Below are 27947 nucleotides of genomic sequence, written 5' to 3'. Positions count from 1 at the left end.
GCGTCGAGAATTAAGTCATACATACACCTAATAGAAGGAAGAGAGTATCCATTTACAATCTTTATTCGTTTCCACGTCATCAAATTATTTCATGTTCTCGACTTTTACCTATCTACATTACTTACATACATGAATATGAAATTATTTCGATTAATTTTATAATATACAAAATCTGTATCGACCTAGATTAAATACAAAATTTACAGAATAATTCATCTTCCTTACTCTTCATGAAGTATTAATCAACATCAGATAAATATTATTTCTTATATATTTAAATGGAAAATGCATTAAGTACGAACAAAAATGTATAGATTCATAAATTTGGCAAACAATGAAACAAAGTTCCTCATTATTTTGAGTGATCATATTTGTGCGTTATGATACATTTTCATTGGTAGATTCAACTTTATGCTTGGAAAAATCGACAGTAAACCCAGTTGTATCTTCACCGAGAAGGAGTCCTTCAACTTCTTCCTTTGTCCTTCCAAATAGCCTATACAGAAAAAATAATATTTAGACGAATAAACACATAAATCAGAATAATTGGACTAATTCAACGTGGTTATTGATATTTGTGATGATTAAAAGAAACTTTTGAAAGAATTGATGCGGAAGAAAGAAAAAATCGTAAATATAGCAGTTATAAGCATGTTAATCACAGCGAAATTAAGTAATATGGGTAACTTAACCATACTATACTAACCATGGAAAAAACTTACGATTCATGCATTCAGACTTAGCTCACTTCCCTGTTCTTCTACATTAAGTCGCCTATTGGATAATATTATGTAAATAAAACAGCGATTATACACATGCCTCAAATAAAGGAGAAAATTATCGGCGCTTCCAAACACCGCTATGAAGATAGAAAAAATAATTCATGAATTTCAAGGGTAGATAGAGTGCTAAGTAATGAGGGATCTATTAAGAGACCTGTGTGGAATAATAATTACAAGTTTGAACGGTAGTTATCTAGTGAAGTAAGCCGAATTAACCAATGTATAGTCAACAATTGATCAGATAAGCTTAGTGAACTTTTACTAATACACCTGGGCGCTTTTTCTACGGGTACACTGGGGTACCCACACCGCCCTCATTGCTAAATCCACGTAATGTCGAAGTGATACACTCTCATTATACCTTCTCCTGAACAGATTTGTATTTAAAGGATTGGAATTTGTGCCATGCAATTCAACGAAAAATTCATTCAAACACTTAGAGAAACTAAAAAAAATCCGAAAAAATTATCTTTCCGAGAAGATGTTTGCAGTTTATTTTCTGCTGAATTCATTTTCAAAATCGAAGAGTGTTTCTCATTACCTAATTCCACAATGGAAGGTAAAAAAAACATTCTCAAACAAGTCTTGTTTGAACAAAAACAAAAACGTCACAGGCTGAAAAAACTTTTCTGACTCGTATGAAAGTTGCAGACCGAGGCCAAAAATGTTTGAAATTTTCGTATGTTCAAATGAAACAAATTCCATCTTAGATGTTTTTTTCCTTGCCATATACAGTCTATTCGAGATTTTACATCTTTGCGGTTTCATGAGCCAACTTCCTCTCCAATCATGTCGCATTGGACCCCAGGACCTGTACCCCACGTACAGACTCTCCTAGTGACAAAAGGAAACCATGGAAAACCTTGGTCGACACAGGCGTCCATTGTTACGTATAAAATTTGATTTTAAAAATTTCATTCGCATGCTCACCGGACGTCACCTGCAAACCTGCAAATTCCTCGGTAAACCCACATGCTCTAAACTCACGCATAAAGGCACGTGTGCTCAGAGGATACTGTCTTAGTATTTTCTGGACACTCCAACGCCACTAAAAATGTAAAATTTTAAACGAGTCACGCTAGAGGAGCAATCGCGAATATTTCCCCGCTTGACTCCTGTAATTATCCCTACAGTGATCAATAAAATCAGCCAACGTCGTAATCCATCCCTTCTAAATCTATCGATTCAAAAAGAAGGCTTTAAACCGATGCGGCTCTATCAGGGTCAATACAGTAGTAAAGTGAACAATTACGCACATCCTCGTGGTTCACTTATGTAATGAGAGACAGAACTCAGTTACCTGTATAACTAACATTTTACATGAATAACTAAACAATTTGGAATGAATTTTGGTGAATTAAATTGACTTAAAATTTGTGTTTTGTAAACGATTGGATATAGTGGAAGAACTGCCCCATCTGGATTACGAATAGAAAATTCGAACTACATCTGTTATTAAACCCCTAATATAGCGAGGAAATTGTAAGGGTAAGTACCAAAAGGGAAATTATTATAACGTTAAAAATTGTTTGTTGAAATCATCTAATTTCCGTAAAAATATTAGGACACACAGTTATCTCCCTCTCTCTACCTGATAAGAGCGTAATATTTTAAAATCTCAAGAATTTTCGAACGTTCAGCTGATTTTGTGTATGAACGTTTTGTCTTAATTTTCAGAATAATCATTGAATAAATTTTAATGAGTTTTAGTTGAAATAATCTGTTATCGTTTGATTGGTGAGATCCTACCATTATTTCAAAAATTCATTTCATCGTTTGACTATTATGGGAGATGTTTATCTTAAAAGCTAGGATCCATAAAATTTAATTTGAAAGGTAACGCTACGCAAGAAGTAAGTCGTAGACGTTTTTATTTTTCAAAAAAAATTTCCCGTGAGACAGACTTCCGTCTGTAACGTCACACCACCGACCGAGAATCATCGGAGAAGTGTTAGGAAAACATTTTCCGAATGTTTTCCTAACACTGCTCCGATGATTCTCGGTGTCTAGACTTCCGTTTGACGGTTTTCGAAAGATTACAAATCCCAATTGCCCCAACCCGGACTGGAACCCGCGCCTCACGGATCCCGCCGTCCGGCCGGACGATTTAACCATTTCGGCCACCGTAGCCGATTATCTTAGAAATTATCAACTTGCAATTTTTTTTGGCTCAAACAAAATTAGTTTGAGAACATTTTTTTTCTCTCAGTTTACTTCACTCCAGGGAAATGACGCTGTTGATTTCTCAATAGCATGAAATAACGTGAGTTAAAAAACAGCAGATCTACACGTAACGCAGAACTGAGGATTCTGTTGGGCCAATAAAACTCAAAAATCCCTGAAGAAAATTACTGAATGACATTCAAATGAAGATCCGGTGGGGTGATAAGCTACCCCAATGTACTCGTGAACGCCTACATCTAATTAATCAAAGGAAATAGTGGAAATTTGAATAAACCTGGACAACGTTGAGGGGGTGCGCAACGGTAGGATGGACGACTCTTCAGCATCTACATGCGGACTTATCACCGTATGATGTGCTCTCAGACTTTCGAGATACTCCGATGTTTCTAAAAATGTCCTCGTTGGCTTACGATATCTGAAATAATTTAATAAGCATAAACATCAAGAATGGATTTTAATAGCTAGAAAAGACAATCTGCTTGTATTAATTCAAATGTCCTTACAATTTAAGCATTAATGAACTGGCAACTACAGAAACGGAACTCATCGCCATTGCAGCAGAAGACATCCATGGCTCTAGGTAGAAACCAAAAGGACTGAAAAGTCCAGCTGCTATTGGAATGCCAAATAAATTGTAAATACTAGCAAATAAGAAATTGAGTCGTATTCTGAATACAGTCTTCCTTGATAGATCTAAGCACCCCACAACATCCAACAGATCATTTTTCATTAAAACGACATCAGCAGCTTCCACAGCAACATCAGTTCCAGAGGCAATAGCAATTCCTACGTCTGCCTGTGCTAAAGCTGGGCTGTCATTGACACCATCGCCAACCATTGCAACCCGAAAACCTTGCTCCTGGAGTCGACGAATTTTAGCAACTTTATGGGACGGTAAAACTTCAGCAAAAACTTTGTTAATGCCTACTTGTCTGGCAACACAAAATGCAGTTTTCTTATTATCTCCAGTTAACAACACTACCTCCAATCCCATTCTTTTTAAAGTATATACTGCCAGATGTGCCTCAGATTTGACAGTATCAGCAACATTGATATTTGCTATTAAAACGCTATTAATTGCAACAAGAATAGCTGTACATCCGAACTCCTCTTGTTCAACCATTTTAGCCTCCACCTGCCGAGGTATATCAACAGCATTTCTCGTCATCCATTCACGATTCCCTATGCACACATCGTAAATAGCTTGATTAGATTGATCTCCTGCTGCTTCTGGATCCAACAGCAGCTGGTACTGTAAGTTTTGTTTGTCAAAATCTTCATTACCAATTAAAATAACGTCAATTGGCACGTTATTCAGTATATATGCCCCTGATTCAGTAGCATGACCAGCTTGATTCCTATAGTTCAATATCATATCAGATTTATTCACAAGAGCTAGCACAGAATCCAAATGTGTAACACGACATTTGAGACCGCATCCAGGGACCGCTTGAAAATTACTGCACTGTCCGCTTGCATCACTGCCAATAGTTTCTTTCACAAATTTCACAATTGCGGAGGCAATTGGATGTTCACTATTCACTTCGGCGGTGCCAACAATGGCTAGTAATTTTCCAAGTGAACAAACATGCTCATTGACAAACATACAAATTCTAGTTACAACTGGTGTACCATGTGTAAGGGTTCCAGTTTTGTCAAAAACAATACACTTAACTTTGTGCGCATTCTCAAGTGATTCAGCACCTTTGATTAAAATACCATTGAGGGCACCAACGCCAGTACCGACCATAACCGCAGTTGGTGTGGCTAAACCAAGAGCGCATGGACAGGCAATGGCAAGTACGGAGAGAGCACATCTAAATGCATATTGGAAAATAATCTCTTCGCGGTTTCTACCAGTCTCATCTTTTTCACCTGGCAAATGTTTAATATTAATGTATCCGACAATGGTCCATACTAATAATGTCAAGGCAGAGACAGCTATGACGAGTGGAATAAAATAACCAGCAACTCTGTCCGCCAATTGTTGAATTGGTGCCTTGCTCGTCTGTGCCTCCTCGACCAGTCTAACAATTTGTGCTAATGTTGTATGTTCTCCAGTGTGTGTGGCAGTTATTAAAAGTGGACCATTTTGATTAATAGAGCCACCAATAACAACAGAGCCCGGCTTTTTGGATACTGGCATACTTTCACCAGTTATAAGACTCTCGTCACAGGCTGATTGTCCCGACAAAACTCTACCATCCACTGGAACTTTTGAGCCCTGGACCACTTTTAGAATATCACCGCGTTGTACAAGATCCAAACCTATCACACGTTCCGATATAATTTCATTGTTAGGACCAAGAGTAACAAGTACAGCATCAACAGCATTCAAAGAAAGTAATTTTGATAGTGCTTCAGATGTCTTTCCTTTCGCCACATGCTCTAGCCATCTTCCGAGACTGATAAATACCAGTAACATTGGTGGAGTATCAAAAAAGGTTGGAGGACTCATGTGTTCCTGCATAATCATTGCCGCGATGAGCACACACAGAGAATAAACATAGGATATCGTTGTCGTCATACAAATTAGAACGTCCATGTTGGTTGTACCATGCTTTAGAGCACGATATGCTTGAACGTAGAAATGCCAACCACCAAAAAATTGAACAGGCGTAGAAAAAATAAAAAGCAGCAAATTCTCCCACGACAAACCTGGTACAATGCAACACATATCCCTGTGGCTTTTCTTCTCAATTGACATCACCAACATGAAGTAGGTCATGATTATCATACTAGGTACGCCGAATACCAAGGATATCTGAAATGCTGATCTCCATTTCCGAATTTCTTCTTGTTGATTAAGATAATCTCTGTTATCTTTCTCTTTGCTGTTGAATAAACTAGCCGTGAAGCCAATTTTATTAATTTTTTCTATTATATCACGAACACCAGTTTCAGCAGCATCATAACGAAATTTACCACGTTGTGTTGACAAGGCAACAACTGCTGATTTGACTCCAGGTATTTTTGATACTGTTGATTCAATTTTATTCACACATGATGCACAAGTCATCCCTGAAATTTGAAGTTCTACCTCAGCCTCACCAGTGCCGGGCTCATCAACTACTGTTGTAGGAAATCCAAGCTCTGTAATACTTGACGCAATATCAAGTGGTCGAATTTTACTTGGATAATACTTCACTTCTGCTTTTGCTGCCATCAAGGCAACGAGGATACTATCAACTCCGTATATCTTCTTGCAGTGTTTCTCAATAGCGGCCACACAGGAAGCGCAAGTCATACCTTTTATGTGAAGAAAACACTTGACAATGTCTTCCTTCACTTTTCCCACATCAGAAATTCGACCATTGCTTAGAACTACCGGTGTTTCTCCTAGTGTTGGATTTGTCAATTGAACTGCAGCTTCCGAAGATACGGGCTGGCCATTGATTTCTTTCACAAATGCATCAAACCCCATCTCTTTAATATAAAATGCTATTTGATCTGGTACTACATCACCGTTGTAACGCATTTTTGCTTCTTTTTCACCAAGGGAGACATTGATCTCTATGATGCCCGGCTTTCCTAGAATCACGTCAGTGATGCTTCTCACACAGGACTGACATGTCATGCCATCAATATGAATGGAACAATTTAACTCATTTCGAGAGTTTGTTGATTCTGATTCATCTAAGGAAGCCTCGAAACCCATCTCGTTGACCGCTTCTATTAGTTCACTAGCAGATATTTCTCTTGAATCATAATCTACATAGCCAGTCTTGTCATCAAGAAGTACTTTAATGTTATTCACACCTTGTTGAGCACCTATTGTTCTCTCAATGTTGTTGACACAGCTCTGACAGCTCATTCCATTAATTTTCATTTTGACTGTTGAAAGGCTCGTTTTGCCCGTTGTATGGGAAGTCCTGGGCACTTGCACCATGTGTGTTGTCCTCTCGAATTCCGCGTCATCATCTCCATCCCTACAACATTTTTGCATTGAAATATCAATTCAAGTAAAGATCAATCCAGGTCAAATGATTGCCTTTTGAGAAAGAACAGTTCATAAGGAGGCTGGTATATTGATGGAGAAAGAAAATTTCTGATTTCTAATATAAATTTCTGAACTTCAAAACTCCGTCGTACACTGTTCAAAATGTGTGTCTGAATTTTCCGTGCCAAATTCTGGAAATTTTTATCGTGTTACAATTCCACTGAAATTTTAGGAAATTTTATCATTGATAATTCAGAATTTCGTGGAAAAATCAAACAGAACTCCAAATTTCCAGTTCCATTTTTCCCTGGAAATGGATAGAAAACCAGAAAATTCTGGTAACTATATTCTTGAATTTTCAGGACAATGACATTGAATGCGACTTAGGGGGGAAAAAATCATGAAATTTCAGATTTCACTGAAAATTCAATGCAATTTGACACTGAATATTGATATTAAATTGGAAATTAAAATAAATTGAGGAATTCTCGCCTTCGTTCCCCTTAAAATTCTGGAATCTTAATAAATTTTCTGTGAAACCTGAAATTTCATGATTTTTTTCCCCTAAATCGCTTTCAGTTCCACTGTCCTGAAAATGAGTAGTCAACTACCAATCCATGAAATTTCATTTTTTTTCTAACAGTACACTGGAATTCAGCGTGGTAAAAGTCCTGGAAATAAGCGTAATTTTCACTTATTTTAAGGAAATTTTTCCCTAAAAATCTGAAACAAATCTAATTCTCAGCCATTTTTTCATAAATTTAGTATAATTGTACTTAAGCCAAATCTTGATTTCCGAATTCAGCATCTTTGAGTTATTAAAATGAGTATCTTGGGGTTTCTCGAATCAAGAATAGTCGAAATCTTTGATTACGAATATTCACGTTATTGAATTGATTATTTTTCCTGCTCAAAAACTAATTAATAATATATTTGTAACCTAGGGAGGTAAACTAAAGGAGTCGTGCCTACGTGTGGTAAGCACGTGGGTACCTAAGGGTCCTTCATTTTACCGTCCGTGTACTTCGCGCCCGCCGGGACGAAATATCTATTTTCATTACAAGGTCGAAAAAAACTTTTCTGGTCGGTGTGAGGGTTGCAGACCGAGGCGAAGCCAAGGAATGTAATCACACGAGTCAGAAAAGTTCCTTTCGGTCGAGTGACGAACGTAATTTTGCTTCACAACCGTAAACGACGTTTGACGAACCCAAAGTGTAATGAAAATCATATATTCTCATCTCGGCTTGAAAACTTTTTAATTGATGTTCAATTATTTCTGAATTTTATCGGTTTCGAATATTTTCTTAGCCCCAGTTACAACAAATCCTGTTAAGCTAACAGGATTCAACAGCTTCTATTCAACAGCTTGATTTTACCTTAGGGTAAAATCTATCGTCGGAATGAATTATATCCTAGGGGTGATCTACATAGGATATAATTCATTTCTAGGATCTAAATTTCAATTCTATTTGAATTTATTTAATGCCTAAAGGTGGTTAGGCGGCGTGCTGAGTTGAATTTGGAGTGAGAATTTCCGTGGTTCCCGGTAGCTTAGTCGGTAAGAGTGCCCGGCGCGTAACTGGGAGACCCGGGTTCGAATCCCGGCTGGGCGAATCGGAATTTTTTCTCTCTAAATTTCAATTCTATTTGAATTTAAATTTTTTTTTCTTTTTTTTTAAATTTTTTTTTTGATCATTTTTGAATATTTACCCTGAAGAATAATTTTTTATTTTTCCTGCAGCCTCATTTGAATTATCCCGATGACGTATATCTCACAAGTGACGTGGACGAAATGATGAAAATTTTGGCAATGGTTTTTGAATGTGCTTAGCAAAATATGATCTACATTCTGGGTTTCTGGGACATTGCAAAATTTTCACCATATATAACTGACTGAGGTAGTATCTTAACTGACGATGTAGTTAACTGAAGCTGGTGCAACTGAGCCTTAATTTAAAAAAGCAACACTTCTTAATTTAAATACCCAATAATTCGTGATTTAAGGACTTAAGGTCTCACTTGAAATATGTAAGTTTTTGATACTGAATTTTAAGGATTTGATTTATGAAATTGAATAACTAATTTGTTATTGTCAGTGCAATTCCTTCCAAAACCATGACTGTAACTTGGCTTCGCGTGTCTAAAACGTCCCTTTTTCTGCACATTGTGATGAAAAATATCGTTCGATACTCGTGGAAATGGGAAAAAACACTTTTCCCATTCCCACATAGTCTCGTCTTCGGCTCGTGCTATAAACCTCCCACGATCCAAAAAACTCGCTTCGCTCGGTTAGATCGCGGTTTTCTCGGGCCCAACGACATAAAATACTGTATGCCACACGGCGATAAAAGCATTATCTGGTGAATGTGGATTATAATCCGAGCCGAAGGCGAATAATACTTTTATCGCCTGGTGGCATAATATACTATTCCGCACTCGTAACGAAATATACTATTCTCTTTGAATTCTTCTGAATATATGTCCGGCCGAAGAGAATAAACTTAGGTGGATTTGAAACGAATCATAGAAGAAGAACTAATAATGATGAGATTGAAACGGTCGATACGCATTCAGTAGCAATTCACATGCAAAATTTCTCATTTTATTATTCAAAAGACAAAAACGGCATTAATTTGAATATCTATACGTGCTCTATGAATGAAGTTTATGATAGCACAATAACTGATATTGTTTCTGAAGAAAATAGTGACGTCATTCTGATATGCCGAGTTAAAACTATTCAGTATTGTCTAATCACAAACACAGCATGTCAGTCTGAATTGCAATATTTATGTATAAAAAAGCTATAATCGAACAAGTTGCATGAAATGAAGATGGCAAATATGATCTCGACATAGTAATTGTTCTCCCTGGAATACATTACTGACATGAAGTTCATACAATTTTCAAATGATCTAGAACAATGTGAAAAGTCAAACGCTTTCAGCATTTCAATGAAATTGCAATATGTACTACACGTTCTAAATGTCAGTTGTAGATGATTGAAACGTCGATAATATTGTCACATTGTAATTCTTATGGTTGTTACACTGGTTGATTCAAGAATATAGAGCTGCTCACCAATTAACGTTCACAGAGACGTAACTCTTTTTAATCAGGGGCTTTCTGTCCTCACTTCTAGCCATGGCAATGATCTACAACTCATTGAGCAATAGAAGTTAGAAAACTTCGAAACTGATGACTTTATCGTGCGGGAGATAATCCAAATGGCCGCTATCGAATCCAAAATTACAGCACCCTCAAGCGTGCATAGTTCGTACAAAAAATCTCGAATGAATCAAATGAATTTTTCACAGAAGTCCCGTCATGGAACAATTATTTTATAAAGCAGCACAAATGTTGAAATTGGATAGATTGCAACATTCCCAAAAAGGCCCAATTGTTCAATGTTTTTATAGACTTCCAAAAATACTAGCTCCAAAGAAATATTCTCCAAAATTCACCTCACCAGTAGTAAACCCTAAACATTCTAGTTATCGTAATTATGAAGAAAAATCATAATAATCTCAACATGTCGAATGTTACTGGTCGGAATTTATTTATGGTTTCGATACTTAAGGTTTCTTCTTACTATCGGAGTGAAAAGTCTGTGCCTCTCTGTTCAAATTTGATTGCGGTAGCTCAGTAAGAAAAAAAACATGGAGTAATGCAATAAGAATGATGATATAGAGAGTTATTACTATATATGTAAGTTAGTTATACTCTGATCATGGTGAGTTTTATTTAATGCTTATTTATTTATCCAGTAGATTTTTACTGAAAATAAAATCTTTGGACATTGCCAATTGTAACTAGCATAAATTTCGCAAAAATTCCAACTGCGCGTGATTAGGAATACTTTGGGAAAGGTGATGAATTCTTTTTTTTAATGTTTTTCAAACTATGTCTTTATAAATAACAATGATTTTGAGTTAATGGTTCTGAGAAGAATCCCTCAAAATCCATTTTTTTTATACAAATCGCTCTGTCACAATTCTACAATTTTTTTGAAAATTATTTTGAAAGCATGATTCAACACAGAGATGATTACCTATATTCTTATTTTCATTTCAAGACAATATGCTAGATTTTTTTCACTGAACTAGAGCAATTTAAACAGAGAGGCCTTTCGCTCGGATAGAGGGTACGGTACACTCGTTCGTGATATACGCATTGAACCCACGAAATGTTTGTGTAAAATAAATTAAATAAAATGAATTGTAAAAAGAATTAGTTCGATTTTACTGCGATTCTTTCCGTACAATATATACTTTCGAATCTCTTGAAATCTCTTCAAAGACAATAGAAACGTATTATGGTCGATACTCGGATCCCTTCTACGATAATACGTTTTTACCCACTAGATTTTGGGGTGTACGATAGTCTCACATACACCAAGATAATGTAACGCAATTATCGTCAAACTGATAAGTCATTGCTTATCTGCGGGTTTAAATCAGGAGCATTAACTTTTGCCCACGGCACATCAGTGTTTGTGGCGGTGTGCATCCATTCATTTTTTTTTCTTTTACGTTTATATCAACATCAGTGGGGGTCTCAGTGGCATTTCGATAATGTCTCATTGATATGGTAGCGAATGTGCGCGCATATAGTGAATGCATGGAAACACAATGAAACGAGATCGAATGTTTGATCGTTATCTGTAACCGGAAGCCGGATGTAAATGCGATACTAATATTTTCACAATGCGAACATTCAGGTGACGGATATCGGAATTTTCATTGACAAATAGAACAAAAAGTATGTAAACTTGAGTAAAACTGAAAAAAGTTTACCTTTAATCTCGTACTTTTTTGTATTACAGACTCCAAATAGTATCGGAATGTGGATGTTAATGTAATTTCAGATAATTTTCTCAACTGTCGTGAGTAATTCAAAGCAGCCTCCTATCACTAGAGATTTGATCGGCTCTAATAGATTTCTACTTTCATTTAGATATGGAGGGGTTTTCCTCTTCCGCAACTAGACTCACATTTGTTCGATACGAATATAGGCCGAAATGGCTTCAGAATATTACATAGAGTTCATATTTTATCAAGAATTTCACTTGCAGATGGATCATTATTGTTTTCATTCAAAGGAGAATTTAACGGGTCTATACAGATTATTCATATGACGTTTTATAAAAAATGTGGTTTTGACAAAGCCATGTGGCTTGATATTTCAAATTTTAGCCGTTATAAACCTTTCATACTGGACACTTTCTTAATGTAATTCAAGGTTTCAATTAGAAAGGGGAACGTCGGAAATGAAAAAAAAATTATCGCCACAATCTCACTGAATTTGCCAAACTGCATTATTCAGCAGTATAGAATAAATGGAATAAATTCCACAAACCATAATAATCGTTCATCTTCAAAATCAAGAGCACATTTGACACCTCTTCCAGGAAATTTCTCACGTTTTCCAAATTGAAAAAAGCCACTGTGTGTCCATTTTGTGGGAAATGAATTTACAGAGATGTATGCAGTCATTGTGCAGTGACAATATTAACGAGAATGCCACGTCAGATGAAATTTAAGAAATATCTCGGCATATGATGATATGTAAAAGATTCGAAGACTAATGCCAAGTCGCTTGGAGAATCGAGCATGCATGCGAGCCGCGAGAGGGAAAGGCACAAACGCGTGCTCCAATTATTCGCTTGGCTCTTTCGAGTCTCGTGATTTCTCAAGGGGGGGGGGAGACAAAATGTTTCGATCAAGTACCACCTAATAGTATATTTCATCATAAGGCCGAAAAAAACTTTTCGTGTCACGGGACCTGAAAATTAATATACACACCTCGCCATGGAAAACATATCACCCTCCCCCACGTGCAAAATTGCCTTCCGAGCCGAAGGCGAGATCGGTGATCTGTTTTCCAAGTCTCGGGCATGTAATGTACTATTTCTGGCGAATATGAGGTTTGCAGCGCGAGCCGAAGGCGAGGACTGCAATCATATTCGTCAGAAAATTTTTTTTTGTCATTCCGGCCGTAAGGCAGCGTTTCATCTCTACCTACGGCCGTCATGAAAAAATAGTATATTTCGTCATTAGGCCGAAAAAAACTTTTCTGGCGAATATGAGGTTTGCAGCACGAGCCGAAGACGAGGGCTGCAATCATATTCGTCAGAAAAGTTTTTTTTTGGCCGTATGACGAACAATATTTTTTGTCATGACGGCCGTAGGCAGAGATTGAAACGCTGTCTTACGGCCGGAATGACAACAAAATATGAAAGATCATTGGGATTTAGTGTCAGACGTGACCTTGCCGTCGCAATCTTCTTACAGGAGGTAAAAATTATCGCCCACTACTTATTACCTCATAGTTATAATAATAAGTAGGCAACTATCCAGCAACCAATTGTCAATAGGAAAAGGTGGGCTAAAACGAACAGTCCAATGATTTTTTTAATATTCATAAATCGGGAATATATTGATCACTTGAACTCAGCTTGGGCTCATCAGAAAGAGAAAGAGGTGTACTTTTTAAGAAAAAAAAATTATTCCATTTCTTCAAAAATTCAATGTGATTTTAACATCTAACATGTAAAGTGACTCTTTTGCCCCCGTATCCTCTATTGAGAAATAAGCACATAGTTGCAAGAAAAATCGACATCTCCTAGTAAAACAAAGGGATTTCAATTTCCTTTTTAAAATAAGGGTATCTCAAAATTCATGTGAAAGCTTGTTGTTCACATCCATTTCGAAGTCTCCTGGAGCTCGCAAATCATTTTACTTCTCTTCCAATATGAACGACTTCATGTTATTTGTACTTTTTGTTGCATTCATACCATTTATGTAGCTGTCAAGAGCAGGAAAATGTAAGATTTTAGACGATTTTTCATATAAATTGTGACATGCCCTAGTCTTAACATTAATTATGAGATACCCTTGGTTTAAAAGTAAAATCGAAATACCCTTGTTTTATTAGGAAACGTCAAAATTTGGTGTCAAATAGTGTTGACTGAAATCAAAATTTGTTTCGGCATACTTTACCGCCGTCACGAATTTTTTTAAACAAAATGACCTACTTAGCACACAGTGGAGTCTTTTCATTTTTGACACATAAAATGTTTTACATTATGACTCGATTTACACAAATTATAATCTTCAAATTTTTATCACACGATATACATATTGAAATCTATTAATTGGTAATGGACAATTTCAATTACACATTGTGCAATTTGAATTATACATTGTACCGTTCAAACTTGTAAATATTTGATTTTTTGTGCGCTATTCGCCATGTTATTCAATTATGTGCAATTCATGAAATACACAAAAATTCATAAAACACGGGCTTTAAATATTTTGGATATAAAGGATTGGTAGATTTTGTTTTTCTCGAATTCCACATGCTTCATTACACCTGTCGAATTGCACCTAACAAATTAAAAATTTTACAAGTTTGAATTATAAAATGTAGAATTCAGATTGCATTAATGTATAATTGGGTTGGTACATTTCAATGTAGTAGAATTTAATGTCTATCGTGTGAGTAGAATGTAAGGATTGCAATTTTTGTGAACAAGCTCTTAATGCAAAACTTCAAATACGTGAACAAATGGTCCATTGCATGTAATAGGTCAATTAAAATTTTATAAGGGTTTTTAAATACGATAATAATCTACTCTTTTTGGAATATGAAGGGGCTACTACTGTTTTTTTTTTATTTTTTAAACATATTAATCATATCATCAAATAGTTTTGAAATATTTAGTCAATTATATTACTGCATGTTACTACTGTAATATGCAAATTGTGAATTAATGTAATATATAATCCAATACGTACAATTATCAATGTATTTATGTTTTTGTATTGGCATGTTGGAAGCACTCACCCGGTAATGATATGGGATAAAGCTTTATAATGCCAAACATGTCCAAAAATCCTGGCTCTCATAATTTCTAAATTAACCACTTTTGAAAAAAAATTCTATGTAGTTATTCACTTAAGTAACACTATTCAGTAGGCTGTATCCGTTTAAATATCCTCTCCCCGAATATTCTCAAGGATCAAAGTTATTAATTCACTGTCAGATTCAACTGGAAGCGAAAAGAAAACTTTTTTTTTATGGCGCGGAGCACTGATATAATTGAGTGTCTCAGTTATAACTGCAAAAGGAAATAAGCAGCAGCGCTTACTGTACGGTTTGCTTCGCATCACGAAGCGAGTATGCCTTACATACTTGTAAAAATAATGGACGCAGCGATAACACTGATGACTATACTGGAGACCCAAAGCAAACATTGTAATCGTATCGATAATTTATGTGACAAAACTCGCGTATGCACTTATTCCCCAATTTTTCAATATTTTCACGGAGACAATTGATGAAGAAGAATGAATGATTTATTTCCTCTCAGTGGACCGATGAATTCAGGCATTATATATTCGAAGAATTTGCAAATTCCAAGCCTCATATTTAAAATGAGAAGAAAATATTTGAAAGATATTTTGGACAACAATTACCTTCGTGTTGGAGACTTCGTGACAATTTGTATCTTGCTCTCTAGAAAATGAATGCGAAAATTAATCTCGTGTGGTTTTGATACTTAAAAAAATTGGAGTAATCACCAACCAGCTTCATTGATAAGTTTCACCATGTGAATTTCATTGTTTAATGAACCTTGTAAATTATCTGGCAAGTACCGAACCTCCATCGTTTCTGAAAAGATCATAAAGTGAGCATTCTGATATCCCATTATCATGTCAGTGGTTTCATAGACAAAACAAAGCACATCACAGCTCACGATTTCGTGGAAGTGGACACCAGTGCCTTTTTACACACGTTTTTGTTCAATTCGTGGAAAAATTCTCAACAGAAATAACTTTGACTATACCAACATACTTTATTATGAATCTATTGGCCACTGAAAGATTTTCTGAAGAACGGATTTTATTTTATAAAAATGTTCTGCAGATACTCAATGCTGAACAAATTACATATGCATACTCATGTGAAAAATATTCGCAATGTGTCCCTGCGAATGAATTTGTGATTATAAATGGTCTATTACTTCTGCGTTTAACTATTAAGTGTGCAACTTACATTTTATAATTTAATTAATTTGAGAATTTTCATCGTTGTCATCAATTGAAAAGATTAATCCTCCAATGCACTTTCACTTAGGACGAATTCTCACTACGAGAGACAGAGATGTATCGTCATCCTTTCAGCATTGAGGTATCACTATTTCTCGATTCAGTGATAAGTAGAACGGAAGTTACTGATGAGGAGAGTAGAATATAAATTTTTTCGTCTCAATAAATATAAAGAAAACCCCAAGAAACAGCTGGCAAGGGAACATTTTAGTCGTTTGTAGCTCCAAGTTCCCCGATCATGTCGATAATCGACTCGACAAATATACCTCGAGAGACGGACAGTTCGAGAATTGAAAAATGGCAGACCAATTTTTGTTTCCTTTATCCTAAGGAGGTTATGGCGTCATCTTGTGAATGAGGACAAATTGAAAACCCCAATAAATAGGAAAAAACATTTATAGCACTATTAAATTATTATTGTCCTTAAAAAAACATTGACATTTCATGTTGTCTATAATTTTATAAGTCAACTACTTGAAAAGATGCGACCGTAATAATAGTGATAACTCTTGACGTCCCATGACAGTAAGTTACTCAAATTTGTTATTTTTTTTTACAGCAATTATTTACTGCATCAATGTAACCCATTTCTCTAATCATTAACAGGCATTTTCATCTTTAAAAATGGATATTACATTCGATGATAGAGTGAGTGCGTTACAACAAATCAGCCAGAGAAAATTTGTCGAAGTATTGAATTCAATCCCAGGAAAAAAAGATCTCATAATAGAGCAGAAATTAATGAAACCCTTGGACTCGTTTATTGGGGCCACAGTACTCAAGTAATTTAATTGATTCATTGAATAGATAAGGCGCATAATTTGTGAGAAATGTATTGACTGGAAATAATTTCATTCTTGGACATTTAGAAGACACGGAGTGGATAAAATATTCAAATTGGAGCCAGGGTTGAAACCGACCAATACCCAGAGAATATTTTTGACATCCTGTGATTTGATATCATGCAAACGAGTATTAGATCAAATCCAGTCAGAAATCTCTCAAGCTCAAGGAATATCCTTTCACATACTAGCGACACCCCGAGTTCCTGCTGTAATTCATTCTCTAATAGAGGAAGAAGGTATGGAATCGTGAAATGGATACAAGCTCTTAATGCAAAACCTCAGATACATGAAGAAATGGTCCATTATGTATAATAGGTCATTTAAGATTTTATGAGATTTTTTAAATATGATAATAATTTACTCTTTTTGAAATATGAAGGGGCTACGACTGTTTTTTTTTCATTTTTTAAACATATTAATCATATCATCAGATAGTTTTGAAATATTTAGTCAATTATATTACTGCATGCTACTGCTGAAATATGCAAGTTGTGAATTAATGTAATATATAATCCAATGCGTAGAATTATTAATATATTTTTGTTTTTCTATTGGTATGTCGGAATAACTCACCCGGTAATGATATGGGATAAAGATTTATAACACCAAACATGTCCATAAATCCTTGCTATCATAATTTCCAAATTACCCACTTTTGAAAAAAAAATCTATGTAGTGATTCGTTTAATTAAAACTATTCAGTAGGCTGTATCCGTTTAAATATCTTCCCCCGGAATATTCTCAAGGATCAAGTTTATTAATTCATTGACAGATTCAAATCGAAGAAAAAAAAACTTTTTGTGGCGAGGAGCACTGATATAATTGAGTGAAATCCATACATCATAACTGAATTTTAGGAAACATTCTTCGAAAAAAATTCCGAACATCTCAAGAAATATGTTTTTTTTTACGAAATTCAACCAAACCATGCAAAAAAATCGAAACATAACAAATGCGAAATATAACGAAAAATACTGGAATAATCAATGAGTGACTTTTTTATAATCTCTTTTTGTTTAATTCCCCTGAAAACATTATTTTATGAATGCTTTTTAAGGTTTGTCCGACCTGGTAACAACACGCCCACTGACTTGGGAAGCAATCCAAATAGATGGTAATGTTTTATCTCTGGAAACATCAATGTTCTCGGATTTGTATTGCTACCGAGATACTGGTCTCCTTTCAGCCTTAGCACAAAGTACTTGGTCTCTGCAAATGGTATTGGGATGGCCAAAATTAACTCTAACTTTTGGTAAATATAGTGAACAACTGCTAAAAATGATGGAAATCATGAAAGAAAGTCTGAGATCACCAACATCAGAAAGCGAGGTAGGTGGATTGATAATAATGGACAGAAGTTACGACTTTGTCTCAACACTACTCACTCCAGTGTCTTACCTTGGACTTTTGAGTGAAGTTATATCAATCAATGTATCAACAGCTGTGGTGGACAATAATCAAATGAAATTAGATCCAAAAAGGGATCATGTATATGAAGATATTCGTGACATACATTTCAGTGATGTATTCCCCAAGCTGCGAGCTATGGCTAAATCGTTGAAAACGGAGCAAGAAGCAACGAAGAATATGAAACTAGAGGAAATGGGAAGATACGTAGCTACAAGACTGCAAAAAACAACGGAAATGAAAAAACAACTGGCTGTGCATATATCTGGTTGTGAGGCAATTATCGGTGCCCTCGGATCTGAGTTCGAGGGTTTACAAAGTACAGAAAAAGCAATTCTTGAATCCAGCCGTAGGAAAGAATGTTTGGATTACATTGAAAGAAATGTAGATGAATATCCAATGAGAAGTCTGAGATTATTATGCTTATTGTCAATCACTGGTGATGGGATAACGCCCAATGAGTTTCAGGCCATCCAAAAATCGTATTTACATGCCCATGGGTATGAAAATATTCCTCTGTTTCACAAACTTGAAGCTGCCGGTTTATTGAGATGTCGAAAGGAGAATTTGCTTAAAAAGTTGCCCACCTGGAGCCGAGAGTGGTCTAGCCATGCTCAAAAAATTAAACTTTTACCTAATCAGGGTAAACGGAGTGAAACCAAAAGTGCTTGTCCTAGTTATGTGTTCAGTGGAGCTTACATACCAGCTATAGTCAGTATTATCCACTCAAGGAAATTGGACATTTTTTCAACATATAACACAGAAAAAAAAATTCTAATTTCTAGAAACGATCTCTGACTTTTAGAGTTTTATAATATATAATATCCATAATATCCTGGAAATGAGAGAAATTTAGCCTCATTTTATGAAAAATTTTCCCGAAAAAACAACGAAAGAAAGTAAGAAACTTGGGATTCTTGAATCAAACATATCTGGGTTCTCAAATTAAAAGCATTTGTGTTATAAAATTAGTCTACTCGTGTTTCTGAAGCCTTTCTTATTCAAAATATATCTTCTGACACCTTGACTCCGTTAATGTTGCATTAATGTTCAATTATTCCTGATTTTTATTCTCTCTTGAGTATTCTGCGTTTAAATCAGAAAGTTGACTTAAAAATCCTACAGTTCTTGATTTAAAAATTTTTCTCACTTGAAATACATAGGTTCTTGGTACTGAATTTGAGGTATTTTCCTTCTGAACTTAAGTAATCATGTTCTTATCCCCGATACAATGCTCCCTAGGACATTGAGTTTCTTAAAATCAGTAACTTGGTTCTGGAGACTTCGAACTTTTTTCTTCTTTGCAAAATCATTGCAGTTAATGATTTTTTATATCCTCATTTCAGGCACAATTTTTGAATATCACATTGGCACAATCTACAGATCCCAGGAGCTTCGAAGAACTTGTTAGCCTTCCGGAATGCAAAGTGCGTTCTCCCAGGGCTGTAGTACAACCAAAAACGTTCATAATCTGTGTCATTGGTGGCATAACATATGGAGAAGTGTCTGCCTGTCGCCTCATTGAAAAATCCACAGGAATCCGGCTTGTGATGATTTCTGATTGTATATTGTCCGGAAATAAATTGATTAGAAGTGTTCAAGATGCCTAATTCAAAGCGCACACTTTCGCATCTTGAGAAGTATCATATTTTCGTGTAAAAAAGTTGCAACTTCACATTTGAAGAGAAATTTTCGACTATTTAATGTATATTACTGATCAAAGTACAATAATTATGGAATATTGTTTATATAAAGTGACACTTTTCTTGTTTTCATTTTTCCTTATTATTTACCTATCGGAGCATAAAAATACTCAAATAAGTTATCCACTCATTCTTCTTCTCGCAATAATTTCTTTTCCGTCTCAATAATTGCGGTTTTCCTCACGATTGCGATCACGATCTCGTCTCTGACGACCCCAGTCCTGGCCTTGTCGATTGTAATTCTGACGGTCCCGGAAGTTTCCTTGATTTCCACCTCGTGAAAAGAAATTGCCTGAAATATAAAAGATAGTAAATGGTAAATTGATAATTGCTATGTTTCCCTTTACACTGGTTTGGGGCTGTCCACATATTATAGATGTATGGAGGTTCTTGAATGTTTTAAGCACCCCCCCCCCTCCCTCCACCTAAGAAATGGTAAGATTTGAGCGACCCTTATACATCTGACATAAGAGAAGATGAATTCGGATGTGGAAAAGCCAAATGAGGATTGATACGGTATGGCCGAATGGAAAAAAAGTTAAACAGAGAGTGGAACGACCAATGGCCGGAACTCATTTGATTCTTCTTCATTTGACCATTATCCATTCAACTTTTCCTTGTTTAACCGTTCCACGTTTACGGATGTTTATACATTCACGTTACTAAATCAATAAACCACCGAGCGAAACGAGGTCCCGTAACTTAATACAGTTTGCATCACACGGTTCAACTGCGCGTTAAGATCCCAATTGAACCAAAAACTCGCCCCTAATGATGATATCTACCATCTCAGGAAATCCATTTTCTCCATGTTCGAGGAAAATTCTGTAATTTTTTATAATGATGAAAGAATACGGGAAACTAAAATTTTTGATAATCAAGAAAAATTAATTGTAGTAACTTTGAAAGAACAAAATAAATAAATTTTGTGGATGAATATTGTATATTTTATTTCTGAATAATCTGGTTGGTGGTCTGATATTTTTATCAACATAAACGAGATAACTCTGTCCGTCAGTTGAAAAAAAAAATTCCAAATTCATCCCTATGTTTCATTCCTTACGCAAGATTCTCATAGCCCCCCCCCCCCCCCCCCCCCCCCCCCCCCCCCCCCCCCCCCCCCCCCCCCCCCCCCCCCCCCCCCCCCCCCCCCCCCCCCCCCCTTCTTTCATTAGAATCAACGAAGTTATTAACTTTATCGGTCAATTGGAGGGCCAAGGATTGTAAACGACTTGGCTCGCTGCGATGCATAACAACGGTTTCCGATGGGTCATCGAGGGAAGCCATGAGTTCTTCATTAATGATCATTTTACTGATGATAGAATGAACAACTGCACGTTTCAATTGGAACATTTCAGCAAGCGTTGGCATGGATATCGAATCATACACGTGCGAATATGTGAAGAGATAGGTTCTCAGGGCTTCTTCTTTTATTAACCTGGTCAGCATGTCACGCACTTTATCAGCCTGGTAGAACAAGTCCCATACTTTAGCATTCATCTTTTCGTTAATTATAAAATTGTTGCAGGCAGCCCAGTTTCCATTGCGCATTGCTTTAGCTGCGGCAACTACGTGTTCTCTCATAGATTCAGGTGGACCAACCAGGGATTGACGCTCACTTGATCGTAATTGTTGATAGAATGTCTTGGAAATCATTCTTCTCCTCGCATCAAACTCGTGAGCTACGTAATGGGGGATTATGAAAAATTATTAATGCAATGAACTATGTCTATAAAACAATAGAATGAGTTTGTACTCCGAATCCCGATGCGTATTCAATAATAATTTACCATAAATAGGGGAGAAAGGAGCAAAATGAAACAGCCGAAAAACGACTATTTGACACAAGTCAAGCAAAAAAAATTTTTTTTCAGTAAACTTTTGTTTACTCACTTTTTTATTACTAAGTGTGCTGATGAGAATAATAATTTTCTATTTGGTACAAAGGAAAAAAAATTACTGATATTCGAAACCCCTACATAGCGTATCGACTACCTCCACAGATGAATCCCACTCCCCTGTTCGATCTCGATTTCAACCTCCACTAGTCCGGTTGTCCCCTGACTTTTCATCAACCAAACTAAGACCTCGTCTTCGTGGAGTCTATGTTCTCTCCTCGTTTGAAACTCTCGAATGTTTTTCATATATTTCTTACATCCAGACGACAATATTAATAATTTTTACTAATTTTATCCATAGTTCTCATTTCAAGTAATCGATATGAAATATTTCATCTATAATTCAATTGATTAGCTTAGGGCGATTACACTTTTCTTTTTTCATTCGATTGAAATTCAGCATTACATTTTCCTTTTTCCCCTTCTGGGTCTTTACATGGGCCTTCCTCTGGACTTTCGATTTTGGTGTTTCATTTTCTTTTCAAATAATCCATTGACAAAATCTTTTCCTGTCAAAACTTCAGCTCGATCTTGGTTTCGGCCTCGGCAGGCTCGGCTCATCTCCATCTCCATTGATATGGTAAAAATTCACAGATCTAACAGGGAAATGGGATTCGTCTGAGGAGATAGTCGATACGCTATATAGGGATTTCGAAGATCAGAAATTTTTTTCGCACTCCATGTTCATTTCTACTGAGTGGAAAATTATTATTGTCATCAGCACTCCCAATAATAAAAAAAAAAGTTGATAAAGAAATACATGATAACAGAAAACTTTTTGCATGAATTTCATCAAACAGTCGTTTCTCGACTGTTTCATTTTGCCCCAGTTTCTCCTAGAAATTAAAATGTTCGACGGGAATTTCTCTTTTGGTACGAGGAAAAAAAATCTCTAGTTTCCAGAATCCAGTTACTGGTTTTTGAAAAATTAACGGTTTTAGAGGGCATTGTACTGTGCATAAGAAACTCATTAATTAATTTTTTATTAATCCTTACAACTCAGTACCAATAATCTACGCCTTACAAGTTAGGAATGTTCTTCAATCAAAAATTGTTGGATGCTTCAAGGACGCAGGTTGCCTCTACATCCTTAAATTGAGAACATTTGGAAGAGATGAAATTCTATAATAATTGAATATTAATTCAACGTTAATGGAGTCAAGCGGATATATTGCTCAATTTAAAAACATTAAGATTCTTATGGAAAAAAAACTCAAAATTCTCAGTTACAGAATCAAGATATCATTAAAGTAACAGAAAATGTGCCTCACACTTTAACCCCTCACGGACGGGGCCCTTTCGTTACCAAGCGTAGTGTGTGCTCAATACAACTCAAATTTGATTATTTCTAATGAATGGAAAATTATGAAACCGGTATCTAAGTGAAGCTACAGTAGTCGGGTTTCCAATTTTGTTTGTCTGATCCAGTTATTCTTCATAGATTTGGAAATAATCAATTTTGAAAACAAGCGTTTACATTCGCATCGGTCGATACCATATATCAAGTCCGTACGTGAGGGGTTGAATACAATTATACTAGATTTGAATAAAAATAAGTGAGGATTAAAAGTTTTTCTGGGATTTTTCAAAATGGAAGGAAATATTTCTGTAAGATAAGTGAAAATTTCACTTATTTCCAAGATTTTTGGCTCGTTAAATTTCACTGGAAATTAGACACTTTTTCTCCGGATAATCAACTTATAGCTACCAAATGTGGTAAAACAATTATTGAGTATATTTGTATCGTTGGTCATTTGCATATTGTTATTGAACAGACCGTAGAATTTTGGAACATCAGTATGTAATGTTGTATGAACATAACGGGGGATGAAGTAAAATGACCACTTTCGACGATATTTTGCAATGTCCATAACTCACAATCAGAAACAAATTGATTAGTCAAGTTCAGTCTAGTTAGTTGATGAGAATAAATTGTTCCATTTCATCAAGTATTTAATGACTCATCAACATCGAAAAAAAGTCGAAAATGCCCGTTTTACCTTACTCACCCCTATAAAATCTTGTACATCAGACAGGGATACATACCAGCCATATAAGGTATCTCAATGAGCATAGCAGAAACCAAATAAACACATTCCAGGAGTTCCAGATTAATATGCATGTGAAACGGCATCTGTCTCTGTTTCTCAATTTTTTCTTGCTCCTTGCTTCTCTCATGCTGCCTCTGAGGCAAGAGACCCTGTGCCAGCAGCTCCTTAACTTTTCCAGTCATCATAAGATCAACAAGACAGTTGTGAGCGTCCTTAATATTGGCATGGCGGAAAGCACAGAGGCCCAAATGAGCAATTGTGCGATTGTAAAGAATCTGCGTTGACGGATCCGAGTGTTGAATCGTTTCCTGTAGATGAGACATCAATACCAGATCCCTAGCTTGGAACCAATTGTCATGAAGAGCATGATGATAAATGTGCGATAGAATTGCACGAGTTCTCAAACGATCAGTGCTGTCATGTGCATAAACGTATTTGCACAGCTTCTCCATAACTTGGACCGAAGTAACTACTTCTTTCGGAATTTCACCGGCCTTTTGTTTCAGCACATTAGGATCAAACTTGTAGTAAAGATGTTCAATTTTCCTGAGATAAACTCTGCATAACTCAGAGCTACTGCCGTGATGTTCTAAATATTCCTGAACTTTGTCGATAATTCCAGCCACTTGTTTCTCATCCTTCAATCTTTCGACATATTCGTTACTGTGTGGATCACACTCTTTAAGTAGTTTGGTGAATTCTTCATCAAGTCTCTCAACGAGTGTTAGAACACACCCATGAATTTTGAATGGTTGATTAACGAACTCTTCTGAATCTTCAGTTATATGCTCAGCAATAACCATATCGGGAGTAGCCAACAGCATATCTAACATTTCTGTTATTCTCTCGAGGAGTTTTGTCCAGTACTCTGGCTTCATGGCATCCGAAACTTTTGGATTGTAATCAAAAATTGAGGAAACAATCGAGAATTTAATCTTGACAGCTACAGCAGCTCCGAGATTGTGTGTCTCAGCAATAGATTGAAGCTCATGAAGCAATTCAATTTGTTCTCTCCTGTCTGTCCTCTTCTTACCACGAGCAGCAATAACTTCAGATAGTTTTTTGATAACCGCTGGTACGTTTATCTCTGCATCTTTAGCAAACATTTTGGGTTTCTCTGAGGGAACAACCAAACCACCTTTAACCGTTTCCCATTCACCTTCACCATCATCCTCATCCCTTTTTTTCTTACGCTCCTTCTCTTTACGTTCTTTACGCTGCTCTTTGCGTTTTGCCTTGTCCTCATCTTCATCTTTGTCCGTTGCTTTTTTAATGAAACGCTCACGAATATTTGTGTACTGCCCATCATCATCGCTACTCGAACTGTCGCTATCAGAATCACTACCCCAATCACTCTCACTCTCACTCCCATCATCTGCTAGGGTTTTCTTGAATTTCGAAGTGTCCGGTGCAGCTGCTGTTGTTGCTGGCTCTGATTTTTTGAACATGGAAGTGGCATCATCCTCTTCAGATTCAGCAGATTCCTCCTGTTTTTCTTCCTCCTCGTCATCCTCCTGATCAGGATTCTCACGGAATTTTGCTATTTCCTCCTCGAAATCTTTGTTGTATTTACGTAACTTCTGACGAAGAGACGTCAAAGATTTGGAATTATTCTTTGACATGTTCTTACGGCCTTCACGATCCTCCCACACTTCATTTATGAAATCCTCCATCTCTACGAGGCATCGCAGGTAGAACCGCGGAGTTTGACCTCCTTCTTCCTTCATTATTACTGTTATAGCCTTCTGGTAAGCTCGTTGGAGATCCTCAAATGCTAAAAATCAATTCAATACCCGTGTTATTGGTTGGGAATAGAAGCTTTGTCATCGACCAATGATGTTTTAAAAAAATGTAAAAATGTGTTTTGCAAATTTTTTATATATCTTCACAAAAAGGGAGTAAAGTGATAGCTCACAATCTGAAATTTTGTTTCATAGTTGATATTGTTGGATGCACTTCTTGGCTAACTTCCCGCTCAATCGGTAAATTAGGTTTTTAGAAACAGCAATTTGTTAAGGAAAGGTTTCTTTTCCATATTTCGAAAACGATTTCACCAAATTGATTTGTTTTACCTCAAAATATTTTTTATGATAATGTTTATCGAATCCAGTCATACAAAATTAGGAAAAGCTTCGGGCCAAATGGCATTTTTTATTTTTATAATAAAATCAATGTTTACACGATAGCTCTTGAAAAATTTGTGATAGGAAGTTGAAATTTGATAGGATTGTAGCTCTTGTGATATTACAGAGTGGAGTTTGGGATGAGCGAAATCGAACGAGTAATTTTAAAGATTACAACTTTCTGTGAGAAATTTTCCGTCATATATAATATTTTCCATCATAAATACCCGCCGTCTCCTATTGAGATCAGTTAGAAAATCAAGACCCTTTCATACAAAGTTTTCGATATCGACGTTTTTCTGATTTTCCTAAATTTGAAAGTTAATTTGACGTTCCATAGTATGAATAAAGGTTGGAGAAAATATCTGAAATCTTGGCTACTAGTTAGTATTGCTGAGTTGCATTTGTGTCTAAAATTTGGAGTCGATTAATTCAATAAGCTCGGCAGTAGAGCAATTCATCTAAAATTCATGTTTTTCTTCTTAAAAATATAAGATATCATCATTTTATAATTGATTGTAACATCTGGATGACTCGAAAAACCATACAATATGAAATTGTTTTTTCGTTATTCTATACTATGTCAATATTTGAGGCGTGACCAGTCTCTAAAGAATTAAATTCTTTACAAATTATCATCTTTAAAAGCGCAATATTCCAGTCTACTCCAAAGTTCATTTCCTTAGTTATTAAATTCTTCTAACGTAAATCATGGGATAGTGGAAAAAGAATGACAACACTCAATGCATTGTCAATTCGCTACGTTTCACTTTTATTAAAGTTTCCTCAGACTCTTGACAAATCAGAGTGCGTGGTCAGCATAAAATCTAAATAATATTATCCGAAACACGTCATCCATAAATATTAAATCAAAAAACATACAAAAGACAGTGGATAACTATCAAACGCACAACGATCATAATGACGTGACAAACACCGGTGTACTTTTGTATGTTTTTGGATTTAATAGTTATAGATGAAGTGTCTCGGATAATGTTATTTAGATTTTATGATGACCACGCACTCTGATTTGTCAAGAGCCTGAGAAGGCTGTAATAAAAAGCGAAACGTTGTGAATTGACAATGTATTGATTGTTGTTATTCTTTTTCCACTATTCCATGATCTACGTTAGAAGAATTCCAGTCTACATTAAAAAATCGTTTGGTATCCATTCATAAGCTTACTACCAATAACACCAACTGCTTGCTTCCATAGTAATAATCGACGAATGAATTTTTAAAATATTCAGTTTTTTGGAATTACTGGGAAAATACTTACACGATAGCATACTGCTCATATCCTTGATCTTTTTGTAGTTACGAATCAGTTTGATCAGATTGGTCAATTCCTCGTAACGTTTTACTTTCGTTGGACGAACAATACGTTTAGTTTCTTCCTCTTCATCACTGAAAGTATATGTTGCGGCAGGCGCTCTCTGTACCTGCTCCTCCTCGGATGAGCTATCGGACTCGGAGTCCGTACCCGTCGTGAAGAACTTACTCATATTGGTTTATTTCTGCGAAAATATATACCATTTATCATTTTCTATTGACGAATATTTGATTGATGTCTTTATCTCTAGAACAAGGAGTGAGGCATGCGACGGTAATGCACACGCCTAACCCAAACACATGGCATTTAGTTTCGGATATTTCCACATGCTATTAATAATAAAATTTGTTAGTTTACTTGTGAGATAATTGTCGAAAGGTTGTTGGATGATCTTACCTTGCGTAGTTTCAATTTTTTCGGATTATAATCTTTGGAAATTGCCTGTGTTCCACTGATAATTCCTAACCAACAATGCCGCGGGTCTATGAAAGCCAAGACCCAAGAGGGCTTTGTAGTATATATGTATATAGTTGGGTGCCACTGACAGCCGCGAACTAACGATTAT

The 27947-nt window shown here is 36.0% G+C and overlaps 3 protein-coding genes across 6 annotated transcripts; 1 reads left to right on the top strand and 2 right to left on the bottom strand.

The window, feature by feature from the left end:
• Positions 1 to 47: 47 nt before the first annotated feature.
• On the bottom strand, positions 48 to 16385 carry LOC107041639 (copper-transporting ATPase 1). 4 transcript variants are annotated; one of them, XM_015262274.2, is made up of 7 exons: positions 15970 to 16385; positions 15499 to 15585; positions 15390 to 15429; positions 3470 to 6895; positions 3241 to 3381; positions 707 to 774; positions 406 to 496 (listed from the first exon to the last, which is right to left on the bottom strand). In XM_015262274.2, the coding sequence occupies exons 2-6, from the start codon at positions 15578 to 15580 to the stop codon at positions 726 to 728; spliced, it is 3738 nt and encodes a 1245-aa protein (XP_015117760.1). In that variant the 5' UTR covers positions 15581 to 15585; positions 15970 to 16385; the 3' UTR covers positions 406 to 496; positions 707 to 725. The 4 variants fall into 4 exon arrangements, with proteins under 4 accessions (XP_015117758.1, XP_015117760.1, XP_015117759.1 ...); XM_015262275.2 differs by having other exon boundaries at positions 413 to 496; positions 723 to 774; XM_015262272.2 differs by lacking the exon at positions 707 to 774 and having other exon boundaries at positions 48 to 496; positions 15970 to 16382.
• Positions 16022 to 20034, top strand: LOC107041640 (vacuolar protein sorting-associated protein 33B). The gene is made up of 5 exons (XM_015262276.2): positions 16022 to 16547; positions 16629 to 16804; positions 16892 to 17103; positions 17925 to 18985; positions 19621 to 20034. The coding sequence occupies exons 1-5, from the start codon at positions 16542 to 16544 to the stop codon at positions 19882 to 19884; spliced, it is 1719 nt and encodes a 572-aa protein (XP_015117762.1). The 5' UTR covers positions 16022 to 16541; the 3' UTR covers positions 19885 to 20034.
• Positions 19952 to 27926, bottom strand: LOC107041641 (eukaryotic translation initiation factor 3 subunit C). The gene is made up of 5 exons (XM_015262277.2): positions 27779 to 27926; positions 27329 to 27566; positions 23922 to 25700; positions 21142 to 21659; positions 19952 to 20285 (listed from the first exon to the last, which is right to left on the bottom strand). Exons 2-5 carry the CDS (start codon positions 27552 to 27554, stop codon positions 20139 to 20141), a joined length of 2670 nt encoding a protein of 889 aa, XP_015117763.1. The 5' UTR covers positions 27555 to 27566; positions 27779 to 27926; the 3' UTR covers positions 19952 to 20138.
• Positions 27927 to 27947: the final 21 nt, after the last annotated feature.

Source organism: Diachasma alloeum, unplaced genomic scaffold (assembly GCF_001412515.2).
Source record: "Diachasma alloeum isolate Michigan unplaced genomic scaffold, Dall2.0 Dall_scaffold_00370, whole genome shotgun sequence".
Lineage (NCBI taxonomy): Eukaryota > Metazoa > Arthropoda > Insecta > Hymenoptera > Braconidae > Diachasma > Diachasma alloeum.
The sequence above is the reverse complement of the archived record's forward strand: the minus strand, read 5'-3'. Positions and strand labels throughout refer to the sequence as shown.